Source organism: Engystomops pustulosus, chromosome 2 (genome assembly GCF_040894005.1).
Source record: "Engystomops pustulosus chromosome 2, aEngPut4.maternal, whole genome shotgun sequence".
Lineage (NCBI taxonomy): Eukaryota > Metazoa > Chordata > Amphibia > Anura > Leptodactylidae > Engystomops > Engystomops pustulosus.
The window spans coordinates 212,608,229-212,626,989 of record NC_092412.1 but is presented as its reverse complement, the minus strand read 5'-3'; the positions used below and the strand labels follow the sequence as shown (position 1 = coordinate 212,626,989).

Here is an 18,761-nt window from a genome sequence, read left to right as displayed (position 1 = left end):
ATTTCTTATCAGCCAATCACATGGTGCCAACTCAGTGCATTTAGGTATGTAGACATGGTCAAGACAATCTCCTGCAGTTCAAACCGAGCATCAGTATGGGGAAGAAAGGTGATTTGAGTGCCTTTGAACGTGGCATGGTTGTTGGTGCCAGAAGGGCTGGTCTGAGTATTTCAGAAACTGCTGATCTACTGGGATTTTCACACACAACCATCTCTAGGGTTTACAGAGAATGGTCCGAAAAAGAAAAAACATCCAGTGAGCGGCAGTTCTGTGGGTGGAAATGCCTTGTTGATGCCAGAGGTCAGAGGAGAATGGGCAGACTGGTTCGAGCTGATAGAAAGGCAACAGCGACTCAAATCGCCACCCGTTACAACCAAAGTAGGCAGAAAAGCATCTCTGAACGCACAGTACGTCGAACTTTGAGGCAGATGGGCTACAGCAGCAGAAGACCACACCGGGTGCCAATCCTTTCTGCTAAGAACAGGAAACTGAGGCTACAATTTGCACAAGTTAATCGAAATTGGACAGTAGAAGAATGGAAAAACGTTGCCTGGTCTGATGAGTCTCGATTTCTGCTGCGACATTCGGATGGTAGGGTCAGAATTTGGCGTCAACAGCATGAAAGCATGGATCCATCCTGCCTTGTATCAACGGTTCAGGCTGGTGGTGGTGGTGTCATGGTGTGGGGAATATTTTCTTGGCACTCTTTGGGCCCCTTGGTACCCATTGAGCATCGTTGCAATGCCACAGCCTACCTGAGTATTGTTGCTGACCATGTCCATCCCTTTATGACCACAATGTACCCAACATCTGATGGCTACTTTCAGCAGGATAATGCGCCATGTCATAAAGCTGGAATCATCTCAGACTTGTTTCTTGAACATGACAATGAGGTCACTGTACTCAAATGGCCTCCACAGTCACCAGATCTCAATCCAATAGAGCATCTTTGGGATGTGGTGGAACGGGAGATTCGCATCATGGATGTGCAGCCGACAAATCTGCGGCAACTGTGTGATGCCATCATGTCAATATGGACCAAAATCTCTGAGGAATGCTTCCAGCACCTTGTTGAATCTATCCCACGAAGAATTGAGGCAGTTCTGAAGGCAAAAGGGGGTCCAACCCGTTACTAGCATGGTGTACCTAATAAAGTGGCCGGTGAGTGTATGTTGAAATCTAATATTCATGATGTTTCTTTGGAGACCCCCATAGAGATTAACATGATGCAGTTCTGGTTCTGGAGACCCGTACAATTGTTATATTCCTTGCTTAAAATTAAGTGAATCCACTGGGTTGCTATAGATTGGACTTTGGGCTAAATACAGTGATGGCGTCTAAAAGATTCCCAGTAGTCACCCATGAAGAGGTGACACCAGGGTTGTTATAATAAATAAGCAGCCAAAAGAAATAATTAGACAGGTAAAGGTCAGGACAGACAACAATAGAATCCTACTGGACTCAACATTTGTTTTATGTTTAGGCACAAAGGTCAATAAAAATTCAAAAAAGTCACCACAGCCCCTAACATCCATGTCTGCTGCAGCACTAGAACTACCACAACTTCTGTGTTTTCTTCAGAATCTTAATAGCCTTGACTTACACCTGCTGTTTAGACACTCACCCCTAAACAGTGATGCTGTTCCTTGAAGGGGGTTGTCTGGGTTTAAAATATATATATATATATTTGGCCAGGGAGGCTATAAAAACAGTAGCATAATTCTGTGTACCGGATACAACAAAAGATTCTGCAAAGAGTTTGTATTTTTTCTCCTTGTTTCCGTGGGTTTACTCCGGCTCCTCCGGTTTCCTCCGACACTCCAAAACATACTGGTAGGTTGATTAGATTGTGAGCCCCATTGGGGACAGAGACCGATTTGGCAAGCTTTGTGTAGCGTAATCTGTGTGCGCTATATAAATAAAGGAATTATTATTATTATCGGATGGAAGCACCGGCCTCTGTAAACAAACAAGGGCAATTATGGGCATTGGCGCAAGACAACGGAAGCGCCAGAGAATGTAAGCTTGAGTTGTTGTTTTTTTTTTTTTAGTTTTTATTCCCCTGCCCGGGTTTTTTTTTTTTCATGGATAAAAGGAGAGATAGATGCCCCTGTTCATCTCTATAGGAAAACCCCTTGAAACAGTTATAGGGGTTGGCCACTGTAGATCATGTTTTTTGTAATATGTTATTAGGTAATTAATCAATATACATTTGTTAAAATTTCTGGAGGGTTTTGTGATCTGTCCATGAACAGTTGCCATGCCAGGACCCAATGACAGTATTCATGAGTTTAAGATCTGGGTCCTGGCAGGGCAATTGCTCATGGATTACATAAGCTTCCATCTTCAGCCAGAGGGTCAGGAATGTCTGGCTGAAGAGGTAAAAGACAGGAGGCTTCACTTTACATATCAATAACATGTTACTAAACTTTTAATAGAAGTATATTAGTAAATTACCTAATATCCTGACCAACCCCTTTAAGAACATCTGAATTTAATTATTAGCCCAAAAGAATATACTCATCTACTCAAGTCATATACAGTACAAATTTGCCAGACTTGTTCTAGAGTCAACACCACTTTATCCCTAGGCACTATTAAAAGTTAATGCAACTTGAGATTTAATCAGAGCCAAGAATATTGTGTTCAAAGTCCCACAGTTTTCAGGAAGTTAAAATTGTGGCATATGATTTTTTTGTTTGTTTTCTGTCAAAGCAATTGGAAAACATGAATGAAATACTAATTCTTTGTAACATAACTCTGCTGTTTGTAAAGTAGACTTGCCGAACTTTTAAACTTTGTTGAAGTTGTGTACATCTTGTCCCCATTAACATACTTCATGGCTGACCGATTTCCTTATATCAAGGCGACGCAATAAACTGATCATACAACTGACCTTCTTTAAGAATCTGATTAGTGAAAGGCTTTGGAATCCAGTCTGCATCTTAGCGAGACTTTGATTACATCTCATTATCTATCATCCTCAGACACTAGTGAAATGTGATGTCCTTCATAGTAGAGCCTATGAGTCATGAGCCTGCTTTGTCTTTTACAAATATAATAGGATGGATAACGTACATAATCGAATATAAGCCAACCTGAATATAAGCCAATGTGTGTAAATCTCCACAGAAAACTGGGAAAACCTATTGAGTATAAGCCTAGGGTGGGAAATGCATTGGCGCCAGCCCATGCCCCCCAAAATATAGCTAGCCAGCCTCCTGCACCACAGAATATAGCTATCCAGCCTGCTTTCCCCATTATATAGCTAGCTAGCCTCCTTCCCCCAGTATATAGCCAGCCCTTGTCCCCCAGTATATAGTCAGCCAGCCAGCCTCAGTATATAGCCAGCCAGTTCCCAGTATAGTATATAGCCAGCCCCCTGACTCCCAGTATATAGCCAACCAGCTCCTCAGTATATAGCCAGCCCCCTGCACCCCAGTATATAGCTAGCCCCCAGTTTATAGTCAGCCTATGCCCCTCAGTATATAGCCAATCTGCCTCTAGTATATAGCCAGCCCCCTGCCCTCAGTATATAGTCAGCTGGTCCCCAAGTGTATAACCAGCCTGACCCATTATACAGACAGCCCCTGACCCCAGTATATAGTCAGCCAGCCATCTTCCAGTATATAGAAAGCCCCCAGCCCCACTATGCCCAGCACTTAAAAAAATAAAGTCAACACTCATCTTTCCAATGCCTACCCTGACAGGTTTTCACTTTCATCAGCAGCAGGTCCATGCTCACTGGTATGTGCACCAACAACCCCTCCGGAAGTAGGAAGAGGACCTGCAGGGGGCATCGGAAAGGTGAGTATCAACTCAGGTTTTTTGTGCTAAAAAACTTGGCTTATGGTTGAGAATATATACACTAGTTCAAGAGCAGCTTCCGAGGGTAAATTCCATTACGTTACTTTTATCTGAAATCTGTTTATTTTTTTATTCACTAATTAACATGTTTAAATGAAAGGGTCTTTGCATTGACCCCTGGGGATTTTGTTATCCAGACAAACTCCTGGTTACGGCATTTATTACAAGATGTTGTAGTGGAGCCTTTAGCCAATTCTCTGGAATACATATGCTCCAAGTGATCTGCTTAAGCATACCAAAACGGAAAACATGCTTGGCCAGGAGTATCCATGTTTAAACCTTGGAGGTCTGTGATATGAATCAGTTATGATTTCAATAATATTAAATATTGAATTAACCTTCAGATAGGACGTTTTATCATAATATGAACTTTATTCTGTTTGCAGACTGTAGACATCTGCTCTCCTCTTCCTGTCCAGAAGAGCAATTGTCAACCTAAATCTCTTCAGAAACTCTAGCATTTTTCAAGCTGCTTTATGATTTTTGTTTTTAACTGCAAATCACCGGTCTATAAATGAAACATGATAATAATAATTCCTGCTGAAAGCAGGAAAAATATATTACTTTATTAAAAAACTGCATTGAGAATCGGAAATTGAAATGTTTAGATCATGTAGTCAACAACTAGAAGATAGTTGGAATCTTAATTGCAACAATGCACAATGGGGGGAAAAGGAATTCAACACGCTCCCGATTTACATGTTTTCCCACCATAAAAATAGAGAGGTCTGTAAATTTAAAGGTAGGTGCACTTCAACTGTCAAAGACAGAATCTAAAATATATCCAGACTGAAAAGTTTTAAAGTTAAATTCCGTGCTCAGTCCGAATCAGTCAGATCGTCCGATGGCACGCCCCCCTAATTTGTGACGCATGGAAACCAGCACAGCTGAAATTATATTTTATTGCAACAAATGATAATTTGGTAAATTAGAAAATAAGAAATTAATATCTGGTACAGCAACCTTTGTTTGCAAGTAGATAGGTCTGGCATTTCCTGTAGTTAATAATAATAATTCCTGTAGTTTTGGCCAAGTTACCACACACCCCTGCAGGTATTTTGACCCTCTCATGCAGATCTTGTTCAAATCTTTCAGGTTGAGTTTAACACCTCTCCAATGAATTCTGATTGGGTTTAGGTCTGTAGACTGGATATGCCACTCCAAGACCTTGAAATGTTTTATACGGAGCTTCTTCTTAAATGCCCTGGCTGTGTGTTTCAGGTCATTGTCATGCTGGTAGTCCCAACCACATATTAAATGCTCTTGCTGAGGGTAGGAGGTAATTGTCCAAAATCATATACTTTGCCCCATCTATCCTCCTTCAATATGGTGCAGTTGTCCTGACCCCTTTGCAGTAAAGCACCCCCAAAATATGATGTTTCCAGCACCATGGCTCACGGTTGTATTTATGCTTCTTATTCCTCAAAACACGGTTAGAGGAGTTGATACCAAAGAGTTTTGGTCTCCTCTGACCACATGACCTTCTCCAGATCATCCAGATGGTCAATGGTGAAATTCAAACAGGCCAGGCAATGTGCTGGAGTGAGCAGGGGGACCTTGTATGCTCTGTAAGATTGCAATCCATGACAGTATTTTGTATAACAAACACTAATCTTTGAGACTGTGGTCCCAGCTCGCTTGGTTGGAGTGTGATCCATTGACTATGTTGAGAGATATCTTTTGAACAGGTCAGTCTAGGTTCACATCTCATATTGTCTGCCCAATATATGCCAAATGCAATGGAGAAAGCAGGATGGAATGACATAGCAAGCTATGCATTTCCATCCTGCTGCCTCTGGCGGAGCAACATGTTTGCTCAGCAGAAGCATATGGATTAGCGGATATAACAGTAATTCAAGCCACCCTTTCTGGCCATCACTGCATGTATACTGCATTCAGCATGAGGGAGGTCCTAAAAGGGCAGTGACTTCAGTTACACACCCTGAACATCGACAGCATCAAATCACTGGCTGCTGTGAGGTTCACTACTCCTCTGCATGCAGGGGTGCATCTGTGCCATACTTTGTGAGGACATGTTGGGAATCAGCCCAATTTAATCTTACAACATATGGCAAAACTGTGATCCTAGCCTAACAAGTTCTATTCTTAAAGAAAAGCTAACAGGTTTGAGAGAGACCGAATTTTTGCTAATTGTAGGTGATCAAATATTTATTTCATGCAATAAAATTAATTATTTAAAAATCATACCATGTGTTTTTTTCTGGATTTTTTATTTAATTCTGTCTCTCAAAATCAGCAGTTTATCTATTAACTGCATGGTGGCAGCCCCCGTTATCCTCTGGGCACATATCTAATATACCGGAGTAATGGCACATAGATTATAGTTGTTTATACACACATGATATAAAATTGCACTTTTATAAACTGTTCCAGATGAGTAGGTGTATATAAATGAATTTTTTGGTACTATTATGTTAAGTATATAAAAAACTGTAATCAAGGTTGAGGAAGGAACAACATGTTACAATGTGCCCAAAAATTGATCAATAAAACATTAAAGGGAGTAGGAAGAGATGGCTGCTATCATTTTTCAAAAAAGCTCCGCATCTGTCTTATAGCTTTGTGTGATAATTGTTCTATGGGAGACAAGTCACTGCCAAAGGATTCTAGGAGCCAGGATAGCTCATTAATATTAGATCAGTGAGGGCCTGACACCTGGCACCCCACTGACCAGCTGCACTCCAGTGAGCATCACTTCCAATTCCAAGGCTTGGGTGTTACATGCATTGGTCACATAAGCTGGTTATGAATTGTAATACCAAATCCAACCTCTATACAATGTACGACACTGTACTTTATGATCAGTAAAGAAACTCCATTTGTCTTAAACAGTTGATAGTTTGCAGTACCAGGTGTGAAAATCCCTGAAATTCTGTAACAAAAAAAAAAAGATCATCAATATCTACAGTATGTGCAAAAATGTTTTGAATTCCTGTTTTACCAGACATAGTCCAGCAGCTTTACCTCAAATGACCTAGGATGATGCATCTTTAGTTGTAAGCAGCCCCCATATATAACACGGATTAGACAGGACAGGGAGTCATATCACAAGTATACAAAAATACAGAACAAGTTACAGAACAAAAAGTAAATAGCCAATAAGAGCGATGGAATGTCTGCCGGATAACAAAGTAATGATTGTATGAAGACGAGAGATAAGACCTTGAGTTTCTGCTACATTCATTTACGGTACACTGCACCTTCTAGATAGTTTTTTCCTTGTAGAGGCAGCTATGTAGGATTGGAATACTTTTTACAGGAACCACAATATCAGGTCTTAGGTGTAACTACTAAAATTGCTAATTGCTAAAACACACTACCTACAGAAGTCACTTAAAATGTACCTAAATGACATGGACTGCCACTTGGACAGCTGTAAATGTCATTCATATGGAGTAAGACATTTTATCATCTATAAGGTACATGGGATTGAAAGGGTTAATTGGAGTATAGAGCAGGGACTTCGCTAAGTCAAAACATCTGAGGCCCGTTCCCAAGATCTTTTGGTCTGTGCCAAGATTGTCCCCGGTCAGCGGGACACTCGTCCTGCTACCCGGCAGATTTCTCCACTCTCATGTCTATCCAAGTCCTCAGGATGAAGCCGTCAGGTGTACGATTGCCGCCAGCTGCATCTGCAGCTTCAAGCAGGAGACGCGAGGTGATGATGTCACCGCTCCTCAATCCTGCAAAGAACAGCGATGAGACAGAGGGAAGACATGGGTGGGTATGTGTATTTTTTTTAATTATGCAGTAGGGAAGCCAAATTGAGGTGAATGTGGGGACTATTACAGGGGCTGTGGGGAACATTACTTGCAGCTGTGGGCATCATTGGGGGCTTTGGAGGACCTTAATGGGGGCCTGTGTGAGGACATTACTTGGGGGCTGCAGGGAACATTACTTGGGGGCTTCCGGAGACATTACAAAGGGCTATGGAGGACATTACAGTGGCTTACATTACAAGTTCTTTTTTTTTGCTCATTAATGTGACAATCTTCCACCATCTTGACAAAAAATACCAGAAATTAATTAATTAATTAATTGCTAATTTATTAAACGAGGAAAAATGAAATATTACATGGTCATAAGTATTCAGTCCCTTTGCTCAGTATTGAGTAAAAGCACCTAGTACAGCCATGAGTTTTCTTGGGACTAATGCAACAAGTTTTTCACACCTGGATTTGGGGATCATCTGTCTGTTCCTTGCAGATCCTCTCCAGTTCCCTCAGGTTGGATGGTGAGGGTTGGTGGAAGCCATTTTCAAGACTCTCCAGAGATGCTCAATTGAGTTCAGGTCCGAGCTCTGGCTGGGTCAGTCAATAATGGTCACAGAGTTGTCCTGAAGCCTCTGCTTTGTTATTATAGCTGTGTGCTGAGGGTCACTGTCTTGTTGGAAGGTGAACCTTCAGCCCAGTCTGAGGTCCAGAGCACTCTAGAAGAGGTTTTTATCCAGGATATTTTATGTACTTGGCCGCATTCATCTTTCCTTTGCAACCAGTTGTCCTGTCCGTGCAGGTATAAAACGGCCCCATAGCCTGATGCTGCCACCACCATGTTTCACTGTTGGGATAATATTTGGCAGGTGATGAGCAGTGCCTGGTTTTCTCCAAACATACCATATAACACCAAAAAGTTCAATCTTTGTCTCATCAGGTCAGAGAATCTTATTTCTCATAGTCTAGGAGTTCTTCATGTGTTTTTTTGCACACTTTATGCAGCTTTCATATGTCTTGTACTGAGGATAGGCTTCTGTCAGCACATTTCTGCCATAAAGCCCGAGTGGTGGAGGGCTGCAGTGACAGTTGACTTTGTGGCACTTTCTCCCATTTTCCTACTGCATCTCTAGAGCTCAGCCACAGTGATCTTGGTCTTCTTCTTCACCTCTCTTACCAAGGCTCTTCTCCCATGATTGCTTAGTTTGCGCTTTTAGGAACCTTGAGTGCTGCAGCAATTATTTTGTAACCTTGGCCAGATCTGTGCCTTGCCACAATTCGGTCTCTGAGCTCCTTGGGCAGTTCCTTGGACCCCATAATTCTCATGTGCTCCGACATGCACTGTGAGCTGTAAGGTCTTATATAGACAGGTGTGTGTCTTTCCTAATCAAGTCCTTTCATTTTAATTAAACACAGCTTCAATCCAATGATGGAGCAGAACCATCAGGTGATATTTCAACTTTTCTTGTTTAATAAATTAGCAAAGATCTACATTTTTGTTTGAGATGGGGTGATTAGTGTACAGTAATGAACAAAAAACCTGGGAAAACCTATTGACTCGAGTATAAGCTAAAGGTTGGGAAATGCATTGGTCACAGACCCCCCCAGTATATAGCCAGCCAGCCCCCTATAGTTTACAGCCTGCCCCCTATACTAGGCGCCGCCCAGTAGAGAGCAATGGCGGCGCCCAGCACGATCTTACAGCAGAAAGACAGGCGCGGAAGCCAGAAGAGGACCCACACGGACATCGGGGGAGCAGCGCTGCACATCCGGGCCACCGGTTGTAAGTATGTAAGTTTATTATTTTTTAAGTATTTTTTATACTCGTATTGACTCGTGTATAAGGCGAGGGAACGTTTTTCAGCACATTTTTTGTGCTGAAAAACTCAGCTTATACACAAGTATATACGGTAATTACATATTAGCTTGTAATTTACTGACTCATTTGTATATGAATTATGCTGATTCCTGGAATACCCAAATGAAGAGAACTTTAACATGGTAAGTACAAAAACATAAATAGTATATTAAACCCTGTTAAGGTTTACTAGGAGTTGAGGGTCACAATATCTTTGTGACTTCCTGTGATGTCCTGTGTTCTATTGGCTTCTTGTAGATGGGGTACATTCAGACATTACTATATGCACACCCCCTCCATCATAACCACTTCAAAGGACATCGACATGCCCCGCCAACCACTGATATGGTTGCATTTATAATGGAAGGGTTGTAATGACTGCACGGCCTCCTCCATCCCCTGGAATGACAGGGAACATACCAGGAAGCCCTGAGTCCTGCTGCCCAGGGTTTACATGACCCGCAGTTGCCAATAAACTTTAACAGGGTAAGGGGTTTGCCTATGAAAGAAAGTTTTCAAATTACCGTATTTTTCGGCCTATAAGGCGCACCGGACTATAAGGCGCACCTCTAATAAATGCCTGCTAAGACATCTAGGTTCATATATAAGGCGCACTGGAGTATAAGGCGCAGGATCAAATGCAGTACCTAAAAATGACCAGCAGGTGGCAGACCTGTGCACAGTTCAAGCCAGCTACACTTCCCGGGAAACTTGTCTTCAGCGTGTCAGAGAGCTCCGATCTCAGAGGTATGGGTTGCTGGGGGTTAATGCAGGGTGATGCAGCAGGGGTTAAGCGGTCTCCCTCTGCTCCCTCTCCTTCCCTCCTCAGCCAGGGTGTTATTCCTGTGGGGTACCCTGTGGCTGCTTCTCTTTCCCCTGTTACAGGGCTGTCAGATATGTGGGATTGTTACTGATGATGATGATGATTGGCTCGTGGTCGTATAGCAGCTCCGCTCTCTCCCTGCTAGGGGAGGGCAGGATGGGCACAATGTTAGTTGTGGTGCCTGGGCACTTCAGGAGCTAGGGACCCTGTATACTGTGTGGGAAGGTGCAGGAAATTTCTGGGGATGGAGCTATTAAACACTGGTAAATGTACAGTACATCTTGTCTGTAGTACATTTCTGTATAAGTTCATATATAAGGCGCACCGGCCTATAAAATACGGTATAATCCCCTGGTGATGTTTACACAATAAATATAATTTTTACTACTTACAATTTTGCTCAGTTTTATTGATGTTCTAGCTCAGTGATGGTCAGGAACTCTCTAAGCAGACACTTCATGATCCCTGTGTACTGACAAGGTGCTTATATTTTCAGGGTCCAGAGTTTATCTACACTTTTATTTAGCTTCTGAACATTCACTAGTATCTGACACATAGAAATAGAGAGATGAGACAGATCGGAATGGTGAGAATGATTAGATGGATATAACACACGATAACACTCTGCAAACTCACGTATAACACACACTGTCAGCTATACTATATTTCAGCTATATCACACACAGTCAGGTCTGTTATATGCCTTCTACCACTGCTATAAAGATCTTATCTTGCCTGTAGCTTGTAGAGTAAGTCTTTGCATGCTGCCGCCTGCTGGCAGGAAGTAGCGATGTTTCATTCGCGAATGAGTCGGCTATAAAAGGCCAGTATATCATCCCATTCCACACCACTTTTAACCCGATTGTATCGTGTTAAAGGGGGTGTAGCAAGCCTAATAGTCACCCATTAGGAAATAGCATATGTAATAGCATATGAGCAAAATATGATGCATTAATATGGGATTGCACTATGAAAGCAACTACTCTGTTTCCTCTCAAATAGGACATCCCCCAAAAATAAGACCTTGTACAATTTTTTTCAAGTTTCCTTTAAAGGGGTATTCCCACGAAGACAAGTTTTCTTAAATGTACTCAGGGTAACAAAATAACACATTCTCCAATTCACTGTTATTAACAAAAATGCAGCATTTCACAGATATAAGTCCAACCTGTCTCTATCTTTCCTGCTGTACACAATTTCAGTTGCCCCTAGACACAACCCTGTAACTTCTGACTTAGAATCGGGGAAGACATCTTGGATTTCTGTGTGACAGCCGTGGATCTGAGTTTCTCTCTCTCTGCTCCCTGACCCTAGCCCCGACCCCTGCACTCTAGGACGGAGCTCACACTGATACACAGAGAGTTTCTGCTGGCAACAGCGTGAGGAGAACTACAAGCTACAGAAAGTCCTTTATCTGGGGACTTATCAGCAGATCTAGTGTGTTGTGGAATAGCAGAGATGTAGGAGAGCTTACACTGTGTCATTGTGTGTAATAGGCATGTAATAAATCTCATCATCTCTGATCTGTCTCATCTCTCTCTTTCTATATGTCAGATACCAGTACAATGTGAAAGTGATAGATGAAAGCTATAAAACTTACCCTGATAATCTAACCACATTGTCAGCTCACAGAAATACAGGGATCATAATGTGTCTGCTTACAGGCCCCACCTACAGCCTAGAATTTTGCCCTTAGAGAGTGATAGGAGCTAAAACAGCAATAAAACTGAGTAAAATTGTGAAGGGTTAAAAATTTTGTTATTGTGTGAACATCACTAGGGGATTAAAATTTGAGAATTCTTTCATGGGAAAACCCATTTAAGGCCTCCCCTGAAAATAAGACCTAGCAGCAGTCACTGCTTCAGTGCCACGCATGCCATGCATTAGTATTAGTAGCTCATTTAGATACTGCAAAAGGTTGTGACATGGGTGAAGAATTCATGGAATTAAATCACTGACTGTTGGGCTACTGAAGGAAAGTGTTTTACATGAGAGATTAGGGCCTCACACATGTGGAGATGAAAATACCATTCTTTAGGGGCTGCTACACAGATTCAAGAGAACTTCGAATTTTCTTTCTAACCTTGCGTTGCAGAGATATCAGTCCTGGTATCTGACCATTATAATCTATGTTTGGTCACAGAGGAGGAGCTGGAGGCATGTGTTATGCTAATCTTCTCTCATTTTGTCAGTAGTGATCTATAATTTTTTTCTATGTTGATCTAAAGGCTATGTTCACACACATTCCATTAGTATTCTGTTGACATTGCATTTACACTATGTTTAAAAAAAATGCAATGTTACAAGTTACAATGCGACCGGGATGAAAACATGATGGAAAGGTGAGCGCAGTGTAAATGCAAATGAGTTGTAAACACACATGCAATCTAATAGTAAACTCAATGTAAACTTAAACGTGATGCAAGTGCAATATAAACACAATGTAAATGCCATGTAAACGTAAAGACAAATGCCATGTAGATGTAAACACTACACAGATGTAAGCGCAAATGTGAAGCAAGCGCTACATAAATGCAAAATGAATGCAATGTGAACATGAATTTAACGTGATTCTAATAGAAATGGAGTCTTTAAGGATGTTGGAGAAGTTGTTGTTTTTTTGTTCATGAAAAATAAGAAATTTCCTGAAAATAATAATAATAATCATTTTTTTATATAGCGCCATCAAATTCCATAGCGCTTTACAAATCATAGGGAACATAAACAAATATAACAATACATTACAGAGTACAAACAGTCATATAGTACAATAGGAGTGAGGATAAGACCTAGTGCCTCTTTAGGAGCAAAAATTAATATAAGACACTGTCCTATTTGCGGGGGAAACCGGTAGTATATATCCAGTGAGATATCTTACACTGTATGCACTTTCCAATGGATTGGAGCTCTACCTGTACCTAATGTCTTCCCCAGGTCATGTTTACACTGATGATCTTATGATCCTTGTTTGCCCATTGTGTATCCTGATTATTCTCAGCCTTGGGACATACAGTATTTCTTTATTGTATTACTACATGCATTTATTAATAGATCACAATGCTGATACATGGTATCAGTCCAATATGGTATACACTAAGCATATATGGAGGATACATCACCCAAGAATCAGTATACAGGCATCATCATGTATTTATAGCATATTGGGCACATTTACTTACCCGTCCTGACGCGTTCCCCAAAAGTGCATTGTCCAACCAGAATGCACTGTGCTGCGATTCACGAAGATCGTGCGCCCGATATAGTGGATCTGTCGCTTCCCCATTTAGGTCCGCCTGAGTTCACCTTCTTCTCCTGGTCCTTTTAAGTACTTGATCTTGCGACCCAATTTGAAAGTTAAATCCCGCGCTCAGTCCAAATCAGTCAGATCGCCCGACGCATGCGACACAATTCCCTGTTAAATACCTGTTACAGCAGCACAAATCCCGAAAACTTTGGAAAATCCTATGAAAGTGCGATCCGCTGACCCTTAGTAAATAAGCCCCATTGTGTTCGATGGAGAAACTCACAACAGTCCTTGGAGTTGTTGATGGCATACACGTGCAGTCGCTTTCTGCAAAATAAAATATATCTTACCGTCTACAGTTCATGTTGGACAACTTGGATCCCTCTTCTGGGTGGCTTTAAACAAAAAGGTGGCCTCACATGCACATTTCTATCTCGAATTTACATCTCTAAGCGGCTGTCCTCAAAGGTATATTTATAACATAAGAACAGAATTATGTCATAAATACTTACCGTATATACTCGTGTATAAGCCGAGTTTTTCAGCACAAAAAATGTGCTGAAAATCCTCAACTCGGCTTATACAGTCAATAGGCAGCCCAGCACTTAAAAAAAAAATAATAAATTTATGTACTCACCCTCCGGTGGCCCCTGGGGGCAGGCTGGGCTGGCTGTATACTACTGGGGGCAGGCTGGGCTGGCTGTATATTACTGGGGGCAGGCTGGGCTGGCTGTATACTACTGGGGGCAGGCTGGGCAGGCTGTATACTACTGTGGGCAGGCTGGCTATATACTGGGAGGCTGTGACCAATGCATTTCCCACCCTCGGCTTATACTCGAGTCAATAGGTTTTCCCAGTTTTGGTGGTAAAATTAGGGGTCTCGGCTTATACTCAGTTTGGCTTATACTCGAGTATATACGGTAATTACTGCAAGACCCACCTCTATCTCTGGAACGGGAGGTCCAATGACCTCCATCCCTCAACTGGGTCTATTGGAAAAATGAACAGACAAGCCATTCTACGGGAGCATCAAACATAGCTAAGCAGATAGCTTTTACATACTGCACTGCCAAGACACAATTTAATTCATGACAATTCATGGTCGTCTCTCTATTTGGCCTAGCTACATGAATGGAGTCAATGTAGTCTCGTTCTTGAAATAGGTGCAGGTCTCAGAGGTGGGACTGGAACCTATCAAGTATTTATGACATATTTTTACTCTGAACCTATATATTGGTTGATACTTGTTAATTCTGTACAGCCCATGAGCCCTCTCCATGCACCCGACGTGTGACGTACTATTATGTTACATGTCGGGAAGGGGTTAATATTTACATCAAGCAGCAAAAAGGCCAGAATCGGCCCTGCTTACAATTATAAATATCCCTTTGAAGGCATCCATAAGGCTGATGCGGCCCCTTGTAAATATTAGTTCTACACCTCTGATGAACATTTGGAAAAATAACTGAATAAAATAATATATTTTGCTATCTTGCTTTAATAAAGTCAAAAATCAATTGGTTGGTGAATGGTTGCTGAGACTGTGAGAACAGAGATAAGTTACGTATCTCTAATGATGAGCACAAGTATAAATGTGTACATATCCGTAATACTACTACACAGTTAATGTGACGTCACTTTGTTTCATTTGTTATATACATGTGTTCCTGAATCTGCAGATTAAATGTAAATTGTGTAACCTTTCTTTAGTTTTGTTCCTTCTTCAGGAGAATAATTGAAAATCCATCAGCTTAATGATTTACTATTGGAGTTATTTCTCTATATTTTGTGAAATACTTTTCTAACATGTGAAACACTTTCTCTAATGAGTCAGTGTTCCTTTAAGACTCCCTCCTCCCTGAGAGTGCTGTGACATCACTTGCACCTGATGCAGATATAAAGGACAGGTGCAAGGATCCGTTACACACCGGCTACTCTCAGGCAGCAAGTCTGAAGGCACAAGTAGAAAAATTACCATCTGTTATCTTAAGGATATTTTACTTGGGCTAACCTGGGCAATAGTCCAGATAGAACACTCAGCCAGGGACAGATCACGAGAGAGAGCACCAGGAGGTACTGAACAATACCAAGGCGTATTTTTCAAGAAGACTGAAAGATTGTGGGAGCAACAGCTAAAGAGCTCTGAACTGGAAAGAAGTAAACAGAGGAAAATCATTCAACAGGAAAAAATTATCCCCTCTACAGAACACTTTTCAGTGGTGAGTCCTCATCTGAAAAAAAAGGGGGAATAAGTAGGAAAAATTTTTTTCCAACGGAGCGTAAAAACTCAGCTACGCTTCCACTGCAAATAATCCTTTTGTCTCAAATCTGACCCTTCTCAAGTAGCATCATGTCTATGGGACTTGAGATCCTGGGTGTGGCCCTGTCCATTATCGGCTGGCTTGGTGCTGTTGTCTCCTGTGCTCTTCCTATGTGGAAAGTGACTGCCTTCATTGGTAACAATATTGTGGTGGCCCAGATCATCTGGGAAGGACTGTGGATGAATTGTGTGGTGCAGAGCACTGGTCAGATGCAATGTAAAGTCTATGACTCCCTGTTGGCGCTTCCTCAAGATCTACAAGCTGCACGAGCCTTGATGGTCATCTCCATCGTCATTGCTATACTTGGTGTCCTCATCTCCATCATTGGAGCCAAGTGTACCAACTGTGTTCAAGATGAGTCAGCAAAAGCCAAGATTATGATTGTATCTGGGGTTATCTTTATTCTTTCAGGACTCATGACCCTCATCCCTGTTTCCTGGTCAGCAAATGCAATTATTCGTGACTTCTACAACCCTCTTGTTGTGGATGCTCAAAAGAGGGAGTTGGGAGCTTCTATGTACATAGGGTGGGCAGCTTCGGCTCTTCTAATGCTTGGTGGTGCCATGCTCTGCTGCACATGCCCACCAAAACAGGAGAAATACCCTGCATCAAGAGTGGCATATTCAGCTGCCAGGTCGACAAATCCAGGTTACGACCGAAAAGACTATGTTTAAATGAAAAACAACTCTTCTACAGACTCAAGAACATTCATGTATCATTTGAGCAGGGGGCATTTTACATGCTAAGGAGATGAAACTTAAGATCACTGACTAATAGCCCAACATGTACAAAGTTTCTTCTGTAAGCTGTAGTGTTTTATATAACATATATATAATAGACAGCATTGCCTCTAAATATGTGTATGTGAATGTACGTGAATATTCAAGGTCCATGAATGGTGGTTGTTCTCCATTGTCATGGCACAGGTAGATTATTCTTGAACTGGGAGGGGCAGACTTCCCTGGCAGAGATGAGGTGGCCTAAGTCATGTAACTCTTTCCATACCAAGATGCTTAGTCTACAGAGACAATGCATTGTTGTCACACTGAAAGCCAGTGGGCTACAGCTGCGGGGTCAGCTTAGAAAACCACCTGCCCATACCCTAAGCAACAACCTCTTAGTTATCAATAGACAGAGAAAATATTTGTCTAGTAATCAGTAAAGACAATGTATATAGTCTTTTTTTATTTGTTATATATGAAGATATTATTTCTATTAAACAGCTCGAGATTTATACCATAAAATGCATCTTATTTATCCAGACATGTCGATGCTATCATTTTATATCTGGTCAATAGTTACACTGGTGATAAAACAAGGCTCTTCGTATGCTGACGTTCACTACATTTTGCCAAAGCATACAAGTAGATGGTTACAAATCCCCAAGGCTTTAGAATAGGAGAACAATAGACGCTTAAGGCAAATACATGTCATAGGGCAGAAAGCAGTGTAACCTTTTAGAGTTCTTCTTTATAAGTGTTCTAGGTCCGATGTACAATTTCAAAGTTTCATCTCTAAGTGAAGATTAAATGTGATTGACTTTACAGATACTATCGGTGAATACTTCTTGGCTTCTAGTTTCCCTTGTTCTTTGTCCACTCCCTTCTCCTCCCTCCTCCTTGATCTTTCTAAAACATTAATGCCTGGCTGGAATTTGACCCTTTTCTTCTTGCTTTTAATTCCCTTCTAGTTACTGTTTATTGTGTATGTGTTTGTGTCGTTAATTGACTTTCTCCATCTCCCCTAGGAAGTTTTTTTTCCAGGCTTTGTCCATGTTTTTCCTACAGCTGTGTAAATTTTATGGAGGTTAGGTTTGATAGATAAATTAGATCCTTGTTAATAAATAACATACAAAGCCTTGTCCTAAGGGAGTCGGTGACACATTCACTAGTTCAGTTTAACTATTTCAAACAGCCTCACTGCCAAAGTGACCTGAATACATACCAGTCACTGGGCCATGTTGAAAGGGTAGAGTCCCTAAGTTGTCATATTGAGTTACATCAATTTACATGTCTTAAATACCCTCCTAAATGACAGACCTACACTAGGAAGTTCCTGCCAGGGGTAAGTGTGAAGTCCATAAACATAATTTGAATAGATTTTCTTAACAAAAGGGCTTCCATATTTACATACCTCCAGTGTAATTTTCCTTGAAGCAGACTAATAAATGAACAGGTCTCAGTATAGACATATGTGTCCTGCACACAAAACCTACTGTAAACCTTAGAGAAATCATTTCAGATATATCCAACTAAAGACTTCTGTACCAACACTTTATCGTGATCACTTAATACAAAATATAAATACATTTAATTAACCATATATCAAGCAAATAAAAACAATTCAACGACCCAAAGGAAACATGTGAAAAGTAAATGATCAAAAATGGTAATAGTTAAAAAAAAAACCTCTAAAACAAAAATGTACTGTAATCTACCGTACCCTTTTAATAAACCTTTGCTATAAAGTGGAGATAAAAACACAACATGCCCCAGACTGTGACTTTGGTTTTTATGTCATTTTCCTCTTCTAGAAACATTAGAAAATGATATTTTGATGAATTGTGTTTTTATTACAGTGTTGTGCATGTTTGATAGGAGGAATATTATACACTAACTATCCATATCTGGCTGCATTAAGCACTGGAAAAAATAAAGATAGTCTTTAGCTAAATGTAAGGGGACACATCTTATGTGTTTACTAACCATTTTAAAGTTTACTTTTTATTCCCTTTACTACAATTTGAATATGGAAATGTATCACAAGGCAGTGTTCACATAAAGCATTTTTTTTTCATTTTTTTTTCTTTGTTTTCTTTTTAAAAAGCAAAAGCAGAACTTCCCCCCTCATATGAACACAACTTTATATTCGTGGGACTGAAAGGATTAATAAAAATGATATGAAATGAACTAACAGG

General features: G+C 40.9%; 1 protein-coding gene across 1 annotated transcript; it reads left to right on the top strand.

Annotated features, from left to right (window-relative positions):
- Positions 1 to 15,426: 15,426 nt before the first annotated feature.
- On the top strand, positions 15,427 to 18,238 carry CLDN3 (claudin 3). The gene has a single exon (XM_072138046.1). The coding sequence runs from the start codon at positions 15,874 to 15,876 to the stop codon at positions 16,516 to 16,518; it is 645 nt and encodes a 214-aa protein (XP_071994147.1). The 5' UTR covers positions 15,427 to 15,873; the 3' UTR covers positions 16,519 to 18,238.
- The last annotated feature ends 523 nt before the right edge of the window (positions 18,239 to 18,761 follow it).